The 19,310-nt window shown below is 37.2% G+C and overlaps 1 protein-coding gene across 4 annotated transcripts in view; it reads left to right on the forward strand.

Annotated features, from left to right (window-relative positions):
- Window positions 1-18,797, forward strand: part of SMAD4 (SMAD family member 4) — a 50,636-nt gene extending 31,839 nt beyond the window's left edge. For 2 of the 4 annotated variants that reach the window (XR_011542044.1, XR_011542045.1), the window contains exons 9-13: window positions 1,344-1,527; window positions 3,157-3,325; window positions 10,646-10,784; window positions 11,297-11,408; window positions 12,255-13,792. Coding sequence is in view for 2 of the 4 variants with exons in the window: in XM_070627601.1 (XP_070483702.1) it covers window positions 1,344-1,527; window positions 3,157-3,325; window positions 10,646-10,784; window positions 12,255-12,466 (704 nt within the window). In the remaining 2 variants the exon portion in view is untranslated. Of the gene's footprint in view, window positions 1-1,343; window positions 1,528-3,156; window positions 3,326-10,645; window positions 10,785-11,296; window positions 11,409-12,254 lie in introns of all 4 variants that reach the window. The other 2 variants (XM_070627601.1, XM_070627602.1) reach the window with 1 other exon arrangement.
- Window positions 18,798-19,310: the final 513 nt, after the last annotated feature.

Below are 19,310 nucleotides of genomic sequence, written 5' to 3' on the forward strand. Positions count from 1 at the left end.
TCTTCACATGGATTCATGGCCTTTCGGGTCTCACCTTCTCAGAGAGGATGGACTCTTACCATCTAGTCTGAAATCTTCCCACTCATCTTCTGTCCCATGCCCTGTTATATTTTCTTGACAGTGTTTATCATTACCTGAGTTATCTTGTTTATTTGCTTGTCTGCTTCTGCATCTCCATGAGAGTAGGGACAATAGGTGTTTTATTTGCTGCTATGTATGTTAGTGCCTAGAATGATTCCTAGATTCTCCATAAATACCTGTTAAATTAGTTTAAAAAGGAAAACCAAATAATTTCCGTGTGTGGGCTCTATGTAATAATCATTGTATTCAAACAAAAATTAGAAATATTTGCTTGGTTATGTTTGTAAATCAAACCAAGTAATGTCTCCTTTTTTCCTCAATCAGTCATAATTGTTTTAAATCATCTGTTGTTCAAATGAATACACTAAATACATCTTCAAAGTTAAAATTGTAGTAGTTAACATGAATTGATTTCACCAAAAATACAGATGGGACAAGTGACCCAAGAGAGTTGAGAATTCCTGCTCATAGCAACTGTGTAGTTGGATTGTAATTAACCTTGGCTCTGGTCTGGAATGGCTGACTTCCTTATGCCCTTTCTCTCATTTAGGGATCTATAAAAATATACCATGGATTGATGTTATTCAAGAACACTTCCCTGGAATATGTCTTAGAGTCAGTGTATTTTTAAACAATAGAAGTTCAAACTGCGTAGAAGATAGTATATGCAGTCAAATGAAACAATATGGTAAAATAATTTATGTTAGGTTGTGATTACCTCCATTCTATAAATTCTCAGTTGACTGGGTCCTTTAAGGTAAGAACCGAATTCTAGATGTCAAAAATGACTCTGGAGGGCCAGCCCGGGTGCACAGCGGTTAAGGTCACATGTTCTGCTTTGGCCTGGGGTTTGCCAGTTCGGATCCCAGGTGCGGACCTACGTACCACATGTCAAGCCATGCTGTGGTAGGGGTCCCACATATAACGTGGAGGAAGGTGGGCATGGATGTTAGCTCAGGACCAGTCTTCCTCAGCAAAAAGGGGTGGATTGGTGGCAGATGTTAGCTCAGGGTTAATCTTCCTCAAAAAAAAAAAGACCCTGGAGTTTCAAGAATACTAGGTACTGAGCTGAACAATAGAAGACATGGAAATGCCTACTTTTTAATGCATTGTCATTTTAATTAGATTCTTTTGGGTGCTTTTCAGATGCTTCTCTCTTCCCTTCACCCATTCTTTTAAGAAAAGTTTGACTTAGGAAGTGAAAGTGAAAATCTCATATTTTTCTCTCATGGGTGGATGTTCTCTCCCATTCTTTCCTACAGCTCCTGAGTATTGGTGTTCCATTGCTTACTTTGAAATGGATGTTCAAGTCGGAGAGACATTTAAGGTTCCTTCAAGCTGCCCTATTGTTACTGTTGATGGATATGTGGACCCTTCTGGAGGAGATCGCTTTTGCTTGGGTCAACTCTCCAATGTCCACAGGACAGAAGCCATTGAGAGAGCAAGGTATTAATTGTTAGTTATTTTAAAAATTGAATATGTTACATAGTCTTTATTTTGAAGTTATATATTTCAGTGTAGATTATGTAAGTTTTCAAATATAGATAAAAGAATAAAGGTCATCTTGAAAATTCAGAATTTGTAAGCATTCCATTTTAATTGTAGATGTTTGTTATTTAAAATATGATAAAGGGGCCGGCTCCATGGCCGAGTGGTTAAGTTCCCGCGCTCCGCTGCGGAGGCCCAGAGTTCACATCCTGGGCGCCGACATGGCACCGCTCGTCAGGCCACGTTGAGGCGGCGTCCCACATCCCACAACTAGAATGACGTGCAACTAAGATATACAACTGTGTACCGGGGTGGGGGGCGTTGGGGAGATAAAGCAGAGAAAAAAAAATAAAATAAAACATGATAAAGATAGTCTTTTTTTGTTGTTGTTAGGTTTCTATGTTTTGAATGGTAACTAGACCTTTTAGAATCCAGTTTGAAACCTAATTTTTATTTCCTCTGATCATATATTTTTTCTACAAATCTATTGAAAGGAAATAATATAAAATAAAGACATGTTTCTGCAAGTGTTATTTATAATGTTGGAAAACTGATAATAAAAGGGAAATGGTTAAGTTAATTTTGATAAACTTTCGTTTTATGTAGTCATTAAAATGTTAATAAAAATTTATATAATCAAATATAAATGCCTAAGATGAAATATTACAGGAAAAGATAAGCAATTTTAGGTCTTGTCTGATCTCACCTCGTTAAGGAAATGTGCATGTGCGTAAGCACATAATCATGACTCTGTTGCTAGCTGTGTGACTTTGGCAGATTACCTACTCTCTAAGCCAGTGGCGTGTAATAGAATTTTCTGTGGTGAAGAAAATGGTTTATATCTATTCTGTCCAGCACAATAACCACTAGCCATGTGGCTATTGAGCACTTAAAATATGGCTCATGTGATTAACTGAAATTTTAAATTAATTTGAATTAATTTAATTTAAATAGCCACATATAGCTAGTGGCTATTGATTTGGGAAGCATAGCTGTAAGACTTAGTTTCATCATTTATAAAATGGGAATGGTAGTATTTATCTCATTGAATTGTGAGGGTTAATTGAGAATTTATGTTAAATGTTCCTGACACATAGTAAGCGATATATATATGCTCATCATTATTATATATGAATAAGATATTCATAAAAGGAGGAAATACACAAAAAATGTTAACAATGGCTATATTTTGGTTATGGTGGTATATAATTTTCTTTTTTTATTATTTTTTTTTGGTGAGCAAGACTATCCCTGAGCTGATATCTGTTACCAATCTTCCTCTTTTTTTTGCTTGAGGAAGATTAGCCCTTAGCTAACGTCTGTGCCAGTCTTTCTCTACTTCGTACATGGGATGCCTCCATGGCATGGCCAATGAGTCGAGTAGGTCTGCACGTGGGATCCGAGCCCATGAACCCAGCCGCCAAAGCGGAATGTGCGGGACGTGTGGGACTTCAACTTCTCAGCCACAGGGCCAGCCCCTCTTTGTTCTTTTTAGTTTTTCATTATTGGGTATGCTATATAATCTGAACTAAAATTTATTTTTAAATACTTATCAAAATGGAATGTAATTCCCTTTTTCTTCCTAAGGTTGCACATAGGCAAAGGTGTGCAGTTGGAATGTAAAGGTGAAGGTGATGTTTGGGTCAGGTGCCTTAGCGACCATGCAGTCTTTGTACAGAGTTACTACTTAGACAGAGAAGCTGGGCGTGCACCTGGAGATGCTGTTCATAAGATCTACCCAAGTGCGTATATAAAGGTTAGTTGCAATTTTACTCAAATATTTTAGACTTGGGAAGCTGTATTTGTTGTTTAAAGAATCGAGATGGAGGTGGGAAAAGTAGAAAAATGTCTTTTTATGTGTTAAATAATCAGAAATTATGTTTGTGTGTAAAAGACATTTCCTGGGGGCATTTATTAACATGATTGGTTATTTAGTTTTGTGGTTGCATTTATGCCCTCTTGTTTTATTAGCAAATTTGTTTAAAGGTTTTAGAGTAATGCACAGGCTCTTGAAAATACTAAGTGAAACCTCCCAACTTGTATTCCTTTGATATAAAATATGTGAAAATCAGTCTCTGGAATTTTATCTTAGACAACCTTCAGGATTTTATGGGAAGGAATTCTAAAATTAATAGCTTTTCAAATTAAGAACCTGAGAAATGAAAAATTCTTCAAATCTAGGTTTTTTAAGGTTGGTTATTTTAAGCATTAAGTGAGTTTTATTTACTGTATCATTTTGCAAATTAAACCTGAGGTATTTTTCATTAATTATTACATATTCAGCCCATTTCAATTTTAGTTTATAACATACATTGTTTTTGAAAGAGGTGGTTAAATATATTTTTAATTTCAGATTTTTCACAGTCATCTTCATTGTTAGCTACTGAAATTAGTGGAATTAACTGTACCTCATCACTTACTCCTAGGAAATTGCTTAGCATACAGATAATAGCCAAATAGTGTCTGCAAAAGTGGAATTGCTTGATTGCCTTTCAACAACAAACCCAGTATCTCATTTGTGTCATTTGAAGTGAATGGACAGAGAACTCCAGTGTTGATTGAATATATACTATGTGCCTGACAATAGCTATGAGCTTATCAGATGTGGGATGGTATTTAAAACATTTGAGCTTAAAAAATGTGGAATTATGTATAATTGAAGTAATTTATAGGATTTTCAAATAAATGTAACATCTCTATTTTGGTACAAGTGGCCCTTTTTCAACCCCTAACAGATGAGGCATGTCATCTCTTGATAAACCACTGTCATGGATGTATTTTTATAGTAATCTCAAGCTTTTGCTATGAGCAATAAATAACTATTTTGTGGGACATTTTAGTGGAATAAAAAACAGTTTTCCATTTTTGTCATATTAACTGAGATCTAAAAAATTCTTCTGTTTTCCAAGTATATTACTGTTCTTTAGAAGAATCTTATTAGCCAGAAAGAAAGAGATGCAGGTATACCCTAAATCTAACCATTGGCATTTTCTTTGTTTGCTAATGTTTTGGGCAGCCAGAACTAACGAATCTGTATATTACTGTTTAGCTTGTCAGATTCTCACCAGAAATGATATTACTGGGGTGAATTGTGTGCAGATAACATGGACCCCTGGGAGGAGTGCCCACCCATTGAGAATACCCTCCTCCAGACACACATACACACACACAAACACATTTTTCCCTTTTTTATTAAAATGGAGAAAACATGGGTTCGGAGAGCCATTCTTTCATTTTACAAACCAAGAAGCTGGAACTAAATTATGGGTTTTTTTCTCTTCTAAGGTGTTGATTTTTTTCTTGCTTCTCTCATGACATAGTCATCTTACATTTGTGAAAATCTGATGTAATGAAATGGCATTTTACAAGCTTTAAATAAAGCAAATGTTTGATTTCTCTTTAAGTCGCTTTGCTCTTTTGCTTTCAAAAGTAAGTAAGATCTATTTTGTTTTGTGTTTCTTAGCACTTGGCAGTCAGGTTTTTTAATAGCTTTATTAAGATACTGAGATATAATTCATATACCATATAATTTACCTATTTAGAGTGTGCAATTCAGAGATTTTTAGTATATTCACAGAGTTGTGCAAGCATCAACACAATCAATTTTAGAACATTTTGTCACCCCAGAAAGAAACCCTATACTTTTTAGCTGTCATCTCCCAAACCACCTATTTCCCCCAGCCCTAGACAACCACTAGTCTACTTTCTCTCTCTTCAGATTTGCCTATTCAGAACATTTCATATAAATGGAATAATATAATGTAGTCTCCTTTGACTTCTTTCACTAAACATAATGTTTTCAAGCTTCATCTGTGTAGCATGTATCTGTACTTCGTTCCTTTTTATGACTGAATAATATTCCATATACCATATTTTATTTATCCATTCATCAGTTGATGGGATGTATGTGTTTCCAATTTTTGGCTGTATTATGAATAATACTGCTATGAACATTGACGTACAAGGTTTTGTGTGAACATATGTCTTCCTTTCTCTTGAGTATATACCTAGGAGTGGAATTGCTGGATTGTGAGGTAACGGTGTGTAACTTTTTGGGGGACTGTCAGACTGTTTTCCAAAGTGGCTATACCTTTTTACATTCCCATCAGTGGTGTGTGAAGGTTCCAGTTTCTCTCCATTCTCATCAACACTTGTTATTATCTGTTTTTTTGATTTTTAGCCTTCCCAGTGTGTGTGAGGTGATAGCTCATTGTGGTGGTTTTTGATTTGCATTTCTCTGATGATCTTAAGTCAGGTTTGTTTTTGAACACATATGTTAGAGGAAGAGGCCAGTGGATGCTTCTAAACCACAGGTGGGCTAGGTTGAAGGTTATTATGATTCCTCATTTAAATTTCTTCCCAGTTACCATATATTATGATTCTTACCTCCAGGTCAGGTAGCTTAGCAAGTCCTTAATTCAGTCTTATGTGTTCAGATGCCCAATATACCAACACAATCATCTGTTTCTCTTTATGGATTACTATTTCTTGGTATTGATTTAAACTGAGAGTGTTGGAATTAAGCCTGATGAAAGAAAAATGCCAAAATTTGACTGCTGATTGAAAGAGAATATCCTCAAGATGGTGACAGTGATCTTTATAAGACACTCACCTGTGTTAAGTAATAGGTTTGGAAGAACCTTATATGAATGAGTAACCACAGGAAGTATGTTTATATAAATTAAAGCAGAGGTAAGTTGTTTATTAGCTCAGGAGTGGTGATCAGAAATATCTTCTACATCTGAGCTAGAAAGAAAATTTAAAACCTTTGGTTACTTTGAATTGTCTTTATCAGCATTTCAGTAATATTCTGAAAGAAAGATGGTTGCATTTCAGTGATAGCCTTAATTTTACTATCTGGTGTAACAGATGAAATCTATTATGGTATAATGGATCAGATATAGTGTACATTCAGCAGAGAACCCAGATTTCAGATACGATTGTACTCATGCACTGCAAAATGACATTTTAGTCACCAGAGGACTGCATATATGACGGTGGTCCCATAAAATTAGTACTGTTACTACTAGGTGTAGGCTATGCCATCTGGGTTTGTGTAAGCACGTTATATGATGTTCGCACAAGGATGAAATCACCTGATGATGTATTTCTCGGAATATATCCCTATTGTTTGCTGACGTGTGACTGGATAGCCAATAATTATGTGTCTTTTGGTTTCAGTGCTGTAATTACGTAAATAATCCACCATGGAAGGAAGATTTGCTGAGGTGTTGAATGCATCATTTTTACTACATCTGCAGATAAAAGTCATAATATTTAGATTTGATCTTTGTGGTTACCTATAATATGTGCTGCTATTAACAGATTTAGGCTAAAACAATCATAATTGTGATTGTTTACAACATATTGTAAAGAACCTGCGTGTGAAGATCTGTTGTTAATTTTTTAATGACTCATAATGAGGATGGGGTATGTTGAGAGCATATGTGAACCCAGGGAATTTATAAGTTTTATTCCCTGCTTCTAGATAGTAAGTTTATATATGTACAATACTTGGTTAGTGATGGTTAAAATAATTTTTTTTAAGTTGTTGTAAAGACCTAAATGTAAAACACTAAACTGTTGAACTCCTACAAGATAACATAGGAGAAAACCTAGATGACCTTGGGTATAGTGATGGCTTTTTAGATACAACACCAAAGGCATGATCCGTGAAATTTTGAAACAGTTGATAGGCTGGACTTCGTTAAAAGTAAAAACTGTTCGGGCCAACCCTGTGGCCAAGTGGTTAAGTTTGCACCCTCCACTTTGGCGGCCCGGGGTTTCACTGGTTCAGATCTTGGGCATGGATGTAACACCACTCATCAAGCCATGCTGAGGCAGCATCCCATATAGCAGATCAGAAGGATCTACAGCTAGAATATACGACTGTATACTGGGGGGCTTTGGGGAGAAGAAGAAGGAGGAAAAAAAAAGATTGGCAACAGATGTTAGCTCAGGTGCTAATCTTTACAAAAAATTTTTAAATTAAAATCTTCTCGTCTGAAAAAGACACTGTCAAGAAAATGAGAAGAAAAGCCACAGACTGGGAGAAAATATTTGCAAAAGACATCTAATAAGGGACTGTTATCTAAAATATAGAAAACTTTTAAAACTCAACAGTAGGAAAACAAACAACCTAATTACAAAATGGGCAAAAGACCTGAATAGACACCTCACTGAAGAAGATATACGGATAGCAAGTAAGCACATGAAAAGATGTTCAACATCATATGTCGTTAAAGAATTGCAGATTAAAACAATGAGATACTGCTACATACCTAGTAGAATGGCCAAAATTCAAAACACTCACACCACCCACCACATTCTAGGAAGAATGTAGAGCAACAGGAGCTCTCATTCATTGCTGGTGGGAATGCAAAATGGTACAGCCACTTTGGAAGACAGTTTGGTAGTTTCTTACACAGCTAAACATACTCTCTAGCATATAATCTAGCAATCACACTCCTTGGTATTTACCCAAATGAAATGAAAACTTATGTCCACACAAAAACGTGCACATGGATGTTTATAATTGCCAAAACTTGAAAGCAACCGAGATGTCCTTCTGTAGGTGAATGAATAAATAAACTGTGGTACATCCAGACAATGGAATATTATTCAGCGCTAAAAAGAAATGAGCTATCAAGCCATGAAAAGACATGGAGGAACCTTAAATGCATATTACTAAGTGAAAGAAGCCAGTCTAAAAATCAGGCTACACACTATATGATTCCAACTATGTAACATTCTGGAAAAGGCAAATCTGTGGAGACAGTAAGATGATCAGTGGTTTCCAGGGATAAGTGGGGAGGGAAGGATGCATAGGCAGAGCACAGAGGATTTTTAGGGCAGTGGAGCTACTCTGTATGGTACTACAGTGTTGGATACATGTCATACATTTGTGCAAACCCATAGAATGTACAAAACCGAGAGTGAAACCTAATGTAAACGATAGCTTTGGGTGATAATGATGTGTCAGTGTAGTCTCATCGATTTTAACAAATGTGCCACTGTGGTGCAGGATGTCAGTACTGGGGGCGGTAGTGCTTGAGGGGGGACAAGCACTTTACTTTCTGTTCAGTTTTACTGTGACCTAAAACTGCTCTAAAAAATAAAGTTTGTTAATTTCCTTCTAAGAAAAAAAGTGGTTGTAGAGCTATTCGGCTTTCTAAATATTTGAGTCCCTGCTTTGTGCTGTGGTAGGTAATGCCTTCTGAGAGTGTAAAGCCCAGTGGAAAAGTTCAGAATCTAATGGACTTTTGGGAAATGTTGAAAAGATAGTGGTTTCTGTTTTGGGTGTTATGCGATTTCTGATTTCCAGACCTGACTTTGTCATGTTTTCTGTCCTGAAGTCTTTTAGGACTAATAGTATAGCCAGGTAATGCGTATACATATACATATATATATATTTGTATATTGTGTGTGTGTGTGTATATATATATATGACAAATTCATAACTCTTCAGAGAACAGGATAGTCTAAATTTTGTCCTTCATTGATGCTAGAAGATAGGCATTGAGTAGACGAATAAGTAAATAGGAATGTGATTTGTTATTTGGAGAGGGTGGTTTTGTTTATGGTTGTTGTACGCTCTTATGGTTCATGTAAATACCATGGTTAAAGACAATCGGTTTTTTCAGGCATCTGAAAATTAATGGTTTGAGTTCCAGACCTGTTGTTTATCTGATAAGTAGTATGTTACTCATTCTTTGATTTCTTTTATTGTTAAGGATATTATGGTTGTTCATGTTTGGGTTTTGTGCATACTAGGAGGATTTTTTAAAAATTTAATTATTCTGTGAATAAGGAATATAGTCACATGGTTCAGAAATTAAAATACAAAAAAAAATTTGCGTTGGGCAGCCTTGCTTCTATTCTGTCTTTGTCTTCCTTTCCTACAGCTTCTATAGATGACCGCTCTGCTTGTGTAATCTTCCAATGCCTTTTTTTTTTGGTGAAGAAGATTGGCCCTGAGCTAGCTCCTCTTGCCAATCTTCCTCTTTTTGCTTGAGGAAGAGTGGCCCTGACCTAACATCTGTGCCCATCTTCTTCTATTGTTTATATGTGGAACACCGCCACAGCGTGGCGTGATGAGTGGTGTAGTTTGTGCCCAGGATGAAAACCCGTGAACTCCAGCTGCCAAAGGGTTGTGCACTAAACTTAACTACTATGCCACTGGGCCAGCCCCCCAATACTTTTGTTTAATTCAAATATAAGCAAAAACATTTAGGATGTTGGTTTTTTCCTAGAAAAAAGGGGATGTGATTTATCCATAATTTGTTGTTTATGGAAAGAACATTCCAGTACTTGCATGAGGATAAGGATAAAAGTGGCAGCACCTTCCTTACTATGCTAGCCATTGGCATGCTGATAAAGAACCCTGAAATGATTTATGAACTCCTTACTCTTCCTGAAAGGTACATGGCTACAGGGGAGGCCAAAACCAAAAAGTAACATTTATTGACAGCTTACTGTATACTATGCCAGGTTTACAACAACCCTGTGAAGAAGCATGTACACTTAGCATTTCATTTTATAGGTAAGAAAATTGAGGTTAAGAAATTTAACCCATGTAATTAGCAGATATCAATGTGCATCTTAAAAAATACAGATATTTTCTTATATAGTGACAATGTCATTTATTACACTCCTCGAAATAGCTAGAATGATAAGGAAAAGAAGATGACCATATGACCAAGGCCATCAATTCAGCCTAAAGAAAACTCTCAGCAATTTGGTTATGAAAGGGTGGGGGTGATTTCTTAACTGTGCGTTTTACACACATGGGTGATTTTTCACAAGGACAGTAACAGCTGACCCACTGAACTAGATCAAAAGGATATAGAGGCACGTGGCAGCCAAAGCTGTCCCGATAGGAAAGTGTGCCTCTTGGTGAGCTCCAAGCTGCCTTTCCTAACCGTCAATTACAGTCTACATAAAACTTAAAATGTTTAATTATTTTCTTCTGAGAGCTAAAATGAATGTGTGAGTTTTAAATAAATTGTGCATTGGTTTTTGATGTATGGGATCTTTTCTGATAGACTCATAGCATTAAACTCTCATTTTTTTAAAGGTCTTTGATTTGCGTCAGTGTCACCGTCAGATGCAGCAACAGGCGGCCACTGCACAAGCTGCAGCAGCCGCCCAGGCCGCAGCCGTGGCAGGAAACATCCCTGGCCCGGGCTCAGTAGGTGGAATAGCTCCAGCTATCAGTAAGTATGCTTTTGATTTTCTTTTTCAAATGTAATAGTTGGTGTTTTATCCTGATTCATTCAGTTGATTAGTTACTTTAAGCAATAATAGAAATTATAGTTCTTCTTACTGGGATAATAACATTTTTGAATTCGTAAAAAACTGTTCTTCTGTAATAGTTGCCTTTGTCTAGGACCCTGTTTTTATTCTTTTTGTATCAAAAAGGGAGTATGGGATAAAGGAGAAACGGGGTTGTTATATTGATCAATCTCCCTTTTTTTGTTGATGCTTTTAATTCCTGCCTCACCAGCCAGAGTGGGTTGTAATCACCGACATGCTGGGCTTTATTCTGGAAGGAAAGCGTATTTCAATTTCAGAATTAGGCACCTCTCCAAGTTTTTTTTAAGTATGCTAAGCATGGAGAAAACTAAGTGAGGGTGGTATTTTGATAACTTGTAGACTTTTTTTTAATTTTAGGGTAAAATTGAACTGTGTGCCAGGTTTCACACTGATGGGGAATTTTTTACTGCAGAGTTAAACTCCTGACTATAGACTTTTATGATGGAAACACGTGGCACCATCTTCCACGTCTGAAGGCATAACTAGTGATTCATTCAACCCCTGTTCTTAACCTCTTCAGTGTGGTAAGCAAATCACACTGGCTAAGAAAACTGCAGTGGCCCTGCAGGTTTCTCTACAGTACATGCAAATTCCTCCCATTAGTTTCATTGTAATATTGATGAATGCAGATTGACTATATGACTGTATGTTCTGACTGGAAAATTAGATGCAGAGTCTCCATTGTGACTGATGTTCAGGAGTTTACAATTTAGAGGTAGATAAGGCATATTCATTTAGAGAATTTGATTTTTTTAAAAATTTCCACATTAAACCATTAATTTACTAGTTTTGTTGTTATAAACATGCTTTTAGTAAAAAATCCAGAATTATTAAATTTCTCATTCTTACCTACTGCCCCTATTGAGTAATTGCATATTTGTTGCATTGTGAAATTGAGAGACAGACATCATTTGGGTTGTCCAAGAAGTATTAGTAGAACCAGGACTATTAACTCTCTCATTATTAGTCATGTCTTAGTCTGAACTAGGCTGTTCAGACAGAGAGTAAGGTTCTTAGAACCAACCTGTGGACATGCACTACCTCTTAAAAACAAGTTGTTTCTTATCCCTTCACCTCCACTTCTAACGAGAGAAATAGGTGGGGTGTTGGTGGATTGTGGTGTGGTGATTTACTTTATAATTGGTGATAGCTAGAAGATCTGTGTGGAATGTAAATTGTCTTAACCCAAAAGTTTTCAGTCCCTGTTGATAAAGTTTAGATCTGCACTTAACTTCTTGGCACTTTGACAGAGAACTTATATGCTGGGGAGAATGAAGTGAAGAAAGCTGGTCACTTTATTAATGTAAGCTGTAGGGAGGATGGGAAGAGGTCAGCCTGGCCTCTGATGTCTTCCAAATCTTTTCTGTTAGGTTTGTCAGCTGCTGCCGGAATTGGTGTTGATGACCTTCGTCGCTTATGCATACTCAGGATGAGTTTTGTGAAAGGCTGGGGACCGGATTACCCAAGACAGAGCATCAAAGAAACACCTTGCTGGATTGAGATTCACTTACACCGGGCCCTCCAGCTCCTAGATGAAGTCCTTCACACCATGCCTATTGCTGACCCACAACCTTTAGACTGAGGTCTTTTACTCTTGGGGTCCTCAACGTTATCAGGATGGTGGACTATAAAATGCAATCCTGTTTATAATCTGAAGATATATTTCACTTTTGTTCTGCTTTATCTTTTCATAAAGGGGTGAAAAATGTGTTTGCTGCCTTGCTCCTAGCAGACAGAAACTGGATTAAAACAATTTTTTTTTTTTTCCTGTTTAGAACTTTTCAGGCATGGCTCAGAGCTTGAAGGTTAGGAAAAACACATTCTTATTAAATCTTCACCAGTTATGTATGAAGGAATCATTCCAATGCTGGAAAATTTAGCCCTTTAAAATGTCTTAGAGCCATTTATATGCAGAACATCAGTATGTGTGTTATTCTACACAATAAATTCAATATTGCTGATTTTAAAGGCAGAGAAGTTCTTAAAGTTAATTCACCTATGTTATTTTGTGTGCAAGTTGTTACCGTTGAACATACTTTACTCCAAAATACTGTGCCATGTGGGTGAGTTAATTTTACCAAGAGCAACTTTACTCTGTGTTTAAAAAATAAGATAGTAATGTATTCTAACCTTTTATCCAAAATATTTTTTTGCAAGTTAAACTAGTGAAGATGATTTCAATTCAGATTGTCTTGCGACTTCAGTTTTATTTTTTGCCAAGGCAAAACACTAATCTGTGTATATATTGAGAATTCCTTAAAATTATCAGACAAAGAAGTACCACTTAGAAATTACATTTGTTATCCCTGTTGGATAACTATTTATCAAGAAGTGAACTTTGGCCCTGTTAAACAGTTAGATGTATTCTTCTGTATTTCTAGGCACAAGCTTAGTTACTAAGAAGCCTAGAAGAGGAATTTCTTTCCTTCATTAATTCATAGGGAAAAGTTTTGTATTTTTAAAAACACTAAAAGCAGTGTCACTCCACCTAACATCTCACTGTTCTGCAAAGGTGGCAATGCTTAAACTAAATAATGAGTATTTTGGAAACTGCTAAATTCTATGTTAAATACTGTGCAGAATAGTGGAAACATTACAGTTCATAATGGATAGTTTTGGATATTTTTGTACTTGATTTGATGTGTGACTTTTTTTCGTATACTGTTTAAATCATGTATGTTATGACATTGTTTAAAATTCAGTTTTTGTATCTTGGGGCAAGACTGCAAACTTTTTTATACCTTTTGGTTATTCTAAGCCCTTTGCCATCAATGATCATATCAGTTGGCAGTGACTTTGTATAGAGAATTTAAGTAGAAAAGTTGCAAATGTATTGACTGTACCACAGACACAATATGTATGCTTTTTACTTAGCTAGTAGCATAAATAAAACCGAATCTCAACATTCGCAAGTTGAATTCTAGGTTTGATTTTTAAGTTTTTTTTCTTTTGCACTTTTGAGTCCAACCTCAGTGGCAAGACACCTTCTACTAAATGACAGGCAACAGCCAGCACTATTGGGCAGCTCTGGTTTTCCCTCACGCTCTACCAGGACTTCCCCCGTGGACATTCTGTATTCGTGTAGAGTGGGTTGTGTTTTGAACACTTATTTTACTGTAGCAAAATGGGACTGATTGTCTGCGAGATAAATAGGTTGTCTATGGGATAAATAGTGTGAAGTAAAATCAAGGATTGTCTTTCAGATACTTTTACTTTTTCCTTGGAGGGCCTTTCTAAGCATAGTGAGATTCTTTAAGGTGTGTTGCAAGTTTGGGATCTAAGAAACACTTGTGCATGATAGTCATCCTTAGATTGACTTAAATGACCAAGTCTTCTACTTCTTGCTCAGAAGGTCTTCTTAATAAGACCGTCCTAGAAACCACCGAGTTTGCTTATTGCCGTGATTTAAACATGGATCTTGATCTGAGCTACATGTCTTTTTTTAAAAAATAACTTCTCTACAAACTCATTTGTACTCTTGAGTACAACACTCTTGTTAGAGACCTAGTTTTATTCTGTACGAGTTTGGTGATTTAAGTTTTATTGGGAGATTTAAAAAAAAAATCTGCGTTCTCTAGAAATTGTTGACTTTAGGTCCAATTTACTGTGAATGAAGAATAGAAATGAGAGAAGAGAGTTCTAGAATAACAGATTTTTAAAATCCAGATTATTTGATTAGAACCGTAAGCATGCTATGATATAATCCACTGCCTCCTTTTCTACTTTAAGGAAGGTTTTCATGTTTAATCATCTGGGGAAGGTATGTGGAAAGTATTTGCTCAGACGTCTCTCTTTGAGGCCAAGCCACCTGTCTTGGTTTCTTTCTGCTAAGAGCCATAATAGTACTGCAAGTACGTAGAAGTACTTCTAGTTAGTAATTGCTTTATATTTGTACCTAACTTCAGTTGCATGCTTTTGGAGAAAACATCTAGTATGTTATGATCAGTTATTCCTGAGAGCTTAGTTGTTAAGCGGTATTTCCATTTCTTAGAGGTGGTCATCTTTGAGGAGTAAGACTAAAGAATCACTAGGTTTAAAGTTTTATGGCTACTTTAAGGGATAAAGTAGTTTCTGCAGTTCTCCGAATCTGATTATTATGAGGATATGGTTCTGGGTGGGTTTTCTCTAGCTTGTTCATATCTCAGAGACTCTCAAAATGTTGAATTTCAGTGAAAGCTGAGTGAGAGATGAACCAAGTATGTACCTTTATAATCCAGTACGCGGCCCATTTCACTTTTGTCCAGTGCCTTTCAGTGCATTATCAAAGGGAATCCTTAATAGTGTTGCCTTTATTTTCCAGGGAGTAGATTCTTTTGTGGGATATAGTCTATCTCATTTTTTATACTATATTACCCCTGGTATACAAAGATAATGATGATAAATCACTGCCATATAACCTTGTTTTTCCAGAAGTACGGCTTATTTGTATTGACCTAACCGCTAAATAGGTTGCCTATCCCATTCCTCCTGTAAACTTGGTAGGTTTACAGTTGGGTCTGGCCTAAGGATAACCATATTCAAACCATTCAAGTAAACTGAACACATATTAGCTATGTAGTATTTCAAAGTTAGAAATCCATTTTTGTGGGGAAGGGTGTGGTATGGGCGGCGGGGGGAGGGGGGGTTGTATTTGTAATAGAAATTTTGAAGGCAAAATAAAATATCCTGTCTTCCAGATGGTAAATATCTTATTTTAAAAGTTTATTGCAGTTATCTTTTTGACCGTGCCCATCTGGAGAAGGGAAATTTTACACTTTCTCATGGTGCTCCTTAAGTATCTGTGGAGGTTAAAGGATATAAGGTAAAATATTTCCACTCCTGGTTTGGTGGTAACTGATTAGTGGTTACCTACCAGCTATTATGCAAAGTCAGATTAGTTCAGAACCTTTTTGAGAGCCTTTTGGAAGAAGCAGTTTTATTCTGAGTAGGGCAGACTCCTTTTTGTTGATAGTTTCTATAGTTGCTCCCTTCAGCATTCTCATTTTACTGGCATTTTATTTAACGATAGCAAATTGGGAAAATGGTGAATTTTAGGTCACTGAGGTAAATGAATATATGAAAGCAGTTGCCTCTAAAGTCAGTTAACAACTCTTTTGTACATGGGGCTTGGCTAAGACTAGCAGATGGTAGCATGAAGAAATGCTTTTTTTCTTTCTAAAGGTAGAGCCTGTCTTGTTGCAGATAGCTATCTGTAAATAATTGCCTAAATCTTCCTTTGCTAGATTGTGGAAAATATGAGAATCTTTTGAGCAAGCCTTTCCATTTTTTTTCTGATGACTAGATAATTCTTTTCTCCTAAGATATATCAGGAAGGATGTGTCAAGTGAGTGGCCTTATTCATGGCAGCATCCTTGGGCCCAGTCTGGTCCCTAGCACTTGTCCCAGTGCTGCTGGGTTGTTTATCTTGTTTATCTGGTATCACTGTGGAATGGAATTTTCCACATAATCCAAACTTGCCTTATTTAAGCAGTAACACTTTTTTATTTTAGCCATTCTTTTGATGGAGTTATTTAATATGTATATCAGAGAATATACTGGATATACTGTTTCATTTTGTGCCTGTCTTTGTAGACTTCAGGGGCTGCTAAGACAGGCAGGACTGTTTTGCCTTTACTGAATGGTCGCAGACTGCTATGGTTTTGAATGGTTAGTTTTTTAATACACGCATCCCCCAGCCTTCTCCCTTTCTGACAGCAACCGCTTCCTGTGTACCTCCTCTTAGTAGTTTCTTTTTCCCATTCTGATTCATTTTTCTCACTGCTTGGGCAAGGAAACCAGATGACCAAACTAACTGAACTTTCTTTAAAACACAAGGACAAACTGGGATGGGACCCAAGCAGCTTTCCTGTGAAGTCTTGAAAAGGACTTCAGTGCTTTGACTTTTGACGTCGGTGGACGGCTCAGAGTGCTTCCTGATTCTTGCTGAGTTTCAGGTAGTTGAAGTAGAGAGAAGTGAGTCTGTACTCATATTTTCCCCCTTTGAAAGATTATGAAAGGTTTTGTTGCTTCCACTCGAATGCTGCTCACACAAAAACTGGGGTCATAAGGGTTCCTAAATTAGCGTCAGTAGCCAGAGCCAATACCATTGCCTAGAGGACACCAGCAAAAAAAAAAAAAAAAACCCAACAGCAACAACAAACGGAAACAAACCCTGGAAAATGAGAGGGTCGTTTTTGTTTTGTTTTGTTTTGGTGTCCCTTTTGAGCCCTATCTCCTGGCCTTCCTCCTCTGCAGATATTTTTGACCTCTTGGTGCCTTTATGAGAATTGAGGGTCTGATATTTTGTCCCAAGGAGTAGCTAAAGTAATTGCTGATGTTTTCAGGGATTTTAACATCAGACTTGAATGAACTTTCTTCCCTGTTTTTTTTTTTTAAACGTAGGAAGGACTGAGGAGAAAACTCTGGTGAAGACAATCATTTCTCTCTATTGGTATGGATAGTTTTCACAGTTTAGTTAAGATGCTTCTCAATAGGTCCCAGAGTCAGTGTTGTTGTTCTGCCTGAAACTAGTGGCTCTGGGCTGGGGCCAGACAGTCGTGTGCTCTAGTTTGCGCTCTGCCACAAATTGGATGTATGACCTTGGGCAAGTCGTTTACCTTCTCTGGGCCTCAGTTGCCTCATCTGTAAAATGAGGGAGTTGGACTGGATGAGTTCTTCCAGCTCTGAAATTTAAGTGACCTTGCCTACCTTGCAGCAGCTTTTGATTTCTTTCTTACCTTTGCTCTGCTGTTTGAGGGGGCTTTTTACTTATTTCCACATTATTCACATGAGACTAGGCTTGATATTTTATTACTATTCTCCTATGGACAAAAAGTTACATAATATGTCCTTAAGACTTAAGTTCAACCAAAGGCCTAGCACCACCTTGGGAGCTGCAATAAATAGTTAAAAAAAAAAAATTACTGCGAGGGGGGAAAAGCCTTCATTTTATTTTCTCATCATCTTTATTCAAGGTTTATTAAGGCCTTTTTTTGAGTCATGACATTCTCCTTTTGGGTTGGTATGTGTGTGACACCATCCTCTTAAGTGCTGTGTGCTAGTAATTTTTTTTCAACTAAAATGGATTGAAAACTTACTGTAAATGCCTGATGATATTAGAGGTCATTACTTTGCATCTTTGGTTTCTTAACTCTTCTATGCTCAAAACAGGGAAATTCCTCTGAACTGCATCAACTGAAATGGTTTCTCCGACTCAAGAAAACAATACAAGTGGATGATTATTCACTTTATTCTTGGCTCTTTTTAGGTCCATGTTGATTTGAAGACTTTTGGCTGGAGCATTCCTTTCAGAGTTCTCTTCCAGCTGATCCTTGGATGAGTATAATCAATGAACTTGGTTTTTTCAAGGACCTGGAGAGCCTTCCTTGGGGATGGGTTGAGGGTGGGGTATTGGGGAGTCCTGGTAGAGGCCAGCTCTGTGTTAGCTGGAGAGGAAGGGATGAAACCAGCTGTTCTTGCTATGGCTGCTTGTCACTGATAGAAGGACTCATGGACTTGGATTGGTTAAAAGGCTAAAATGGAGTTGGAAAACTTCCTCCAAGTATTGGGTTCTGTCCCATGCCTTGGACATGTGATTTACAGGAAAAGTGTGAATACTTATAGATGATGAAAACCTGGTAGGCTGCAGAGCCATTTGGAGGAGGTGACTGGGGGTTGGGGACAGATTTGTGGTGGTATTTCCCAACTCTGTCTCCTCCACTGAAGTCAGAGGAATGCAGCTATGCCAAAACCCAGAAAAGAGCCACACTTACCTTCTGCTTTTGGGAAAACTGGTCAGCTCCAGCTCCGGTAGTTCCTCTGTGGCTTTCTGTATACTTTTGCCTGGTTGAAGTCTGTGGCTAAAAAATAGTTGAACCTTTCCTAAGAACTCTGTAACAAAGTATGTTTTTGATTAAAAGAGAAAGCCAATTAAATCATTATGTGCTCATTCTTTTTCTTAAGCTTGTGGATGTTTTGGGTCTAGAAAGAATTCCTAATCACTTAGAGAATTCTCAGACTTGAGGACAGCATTTTCCTTCATTCCTTTGTGACCATTGAAATGGGAAATATGGCATTTCAAATATAATCATGGAAGAACAGTCTCCATTCTTTTCTCATTTATAAAAGGAGAGGGTGGAGTGATGGTGGTTGGAGAAAAAATGGGTTGCTAGGGAATTATGAGAGCCAAGATGCTTAAAGGAGAAATGAAAATGGAAGTTGGAGACCTTGTCATTGCCCATCTAAGGATTAAGGAAAGCTATCCCCCCTTACCCCACCCCACACCCCCAGCTGCCTTCTTTATGAAATGGGGGTCAACGGGACAGGATCAGATAACAAGACTCTGGCAATGGCTTGTAAAAAGCATGTCCAAATCAATATTTTCTTTCTGGTCTTGCTGATGTGAGTTCCAGAGATGTTTACCAGGCCAACAAGAACCAAGAGACTCA

The sequence above is a fragment of the Equus przewalskii genome, chromosome 7 (genome assembly GCF_037783145.1).
Source record: "Equus przewalskii isolate Varuska chromosome 7, EquPr2, whole genome shotgun sequence".
NCBI lineage: Eukaryota > Metazoa > Chordata > Mammalia > Perissodactyla > Equidae > Equus > Equus przewalskii.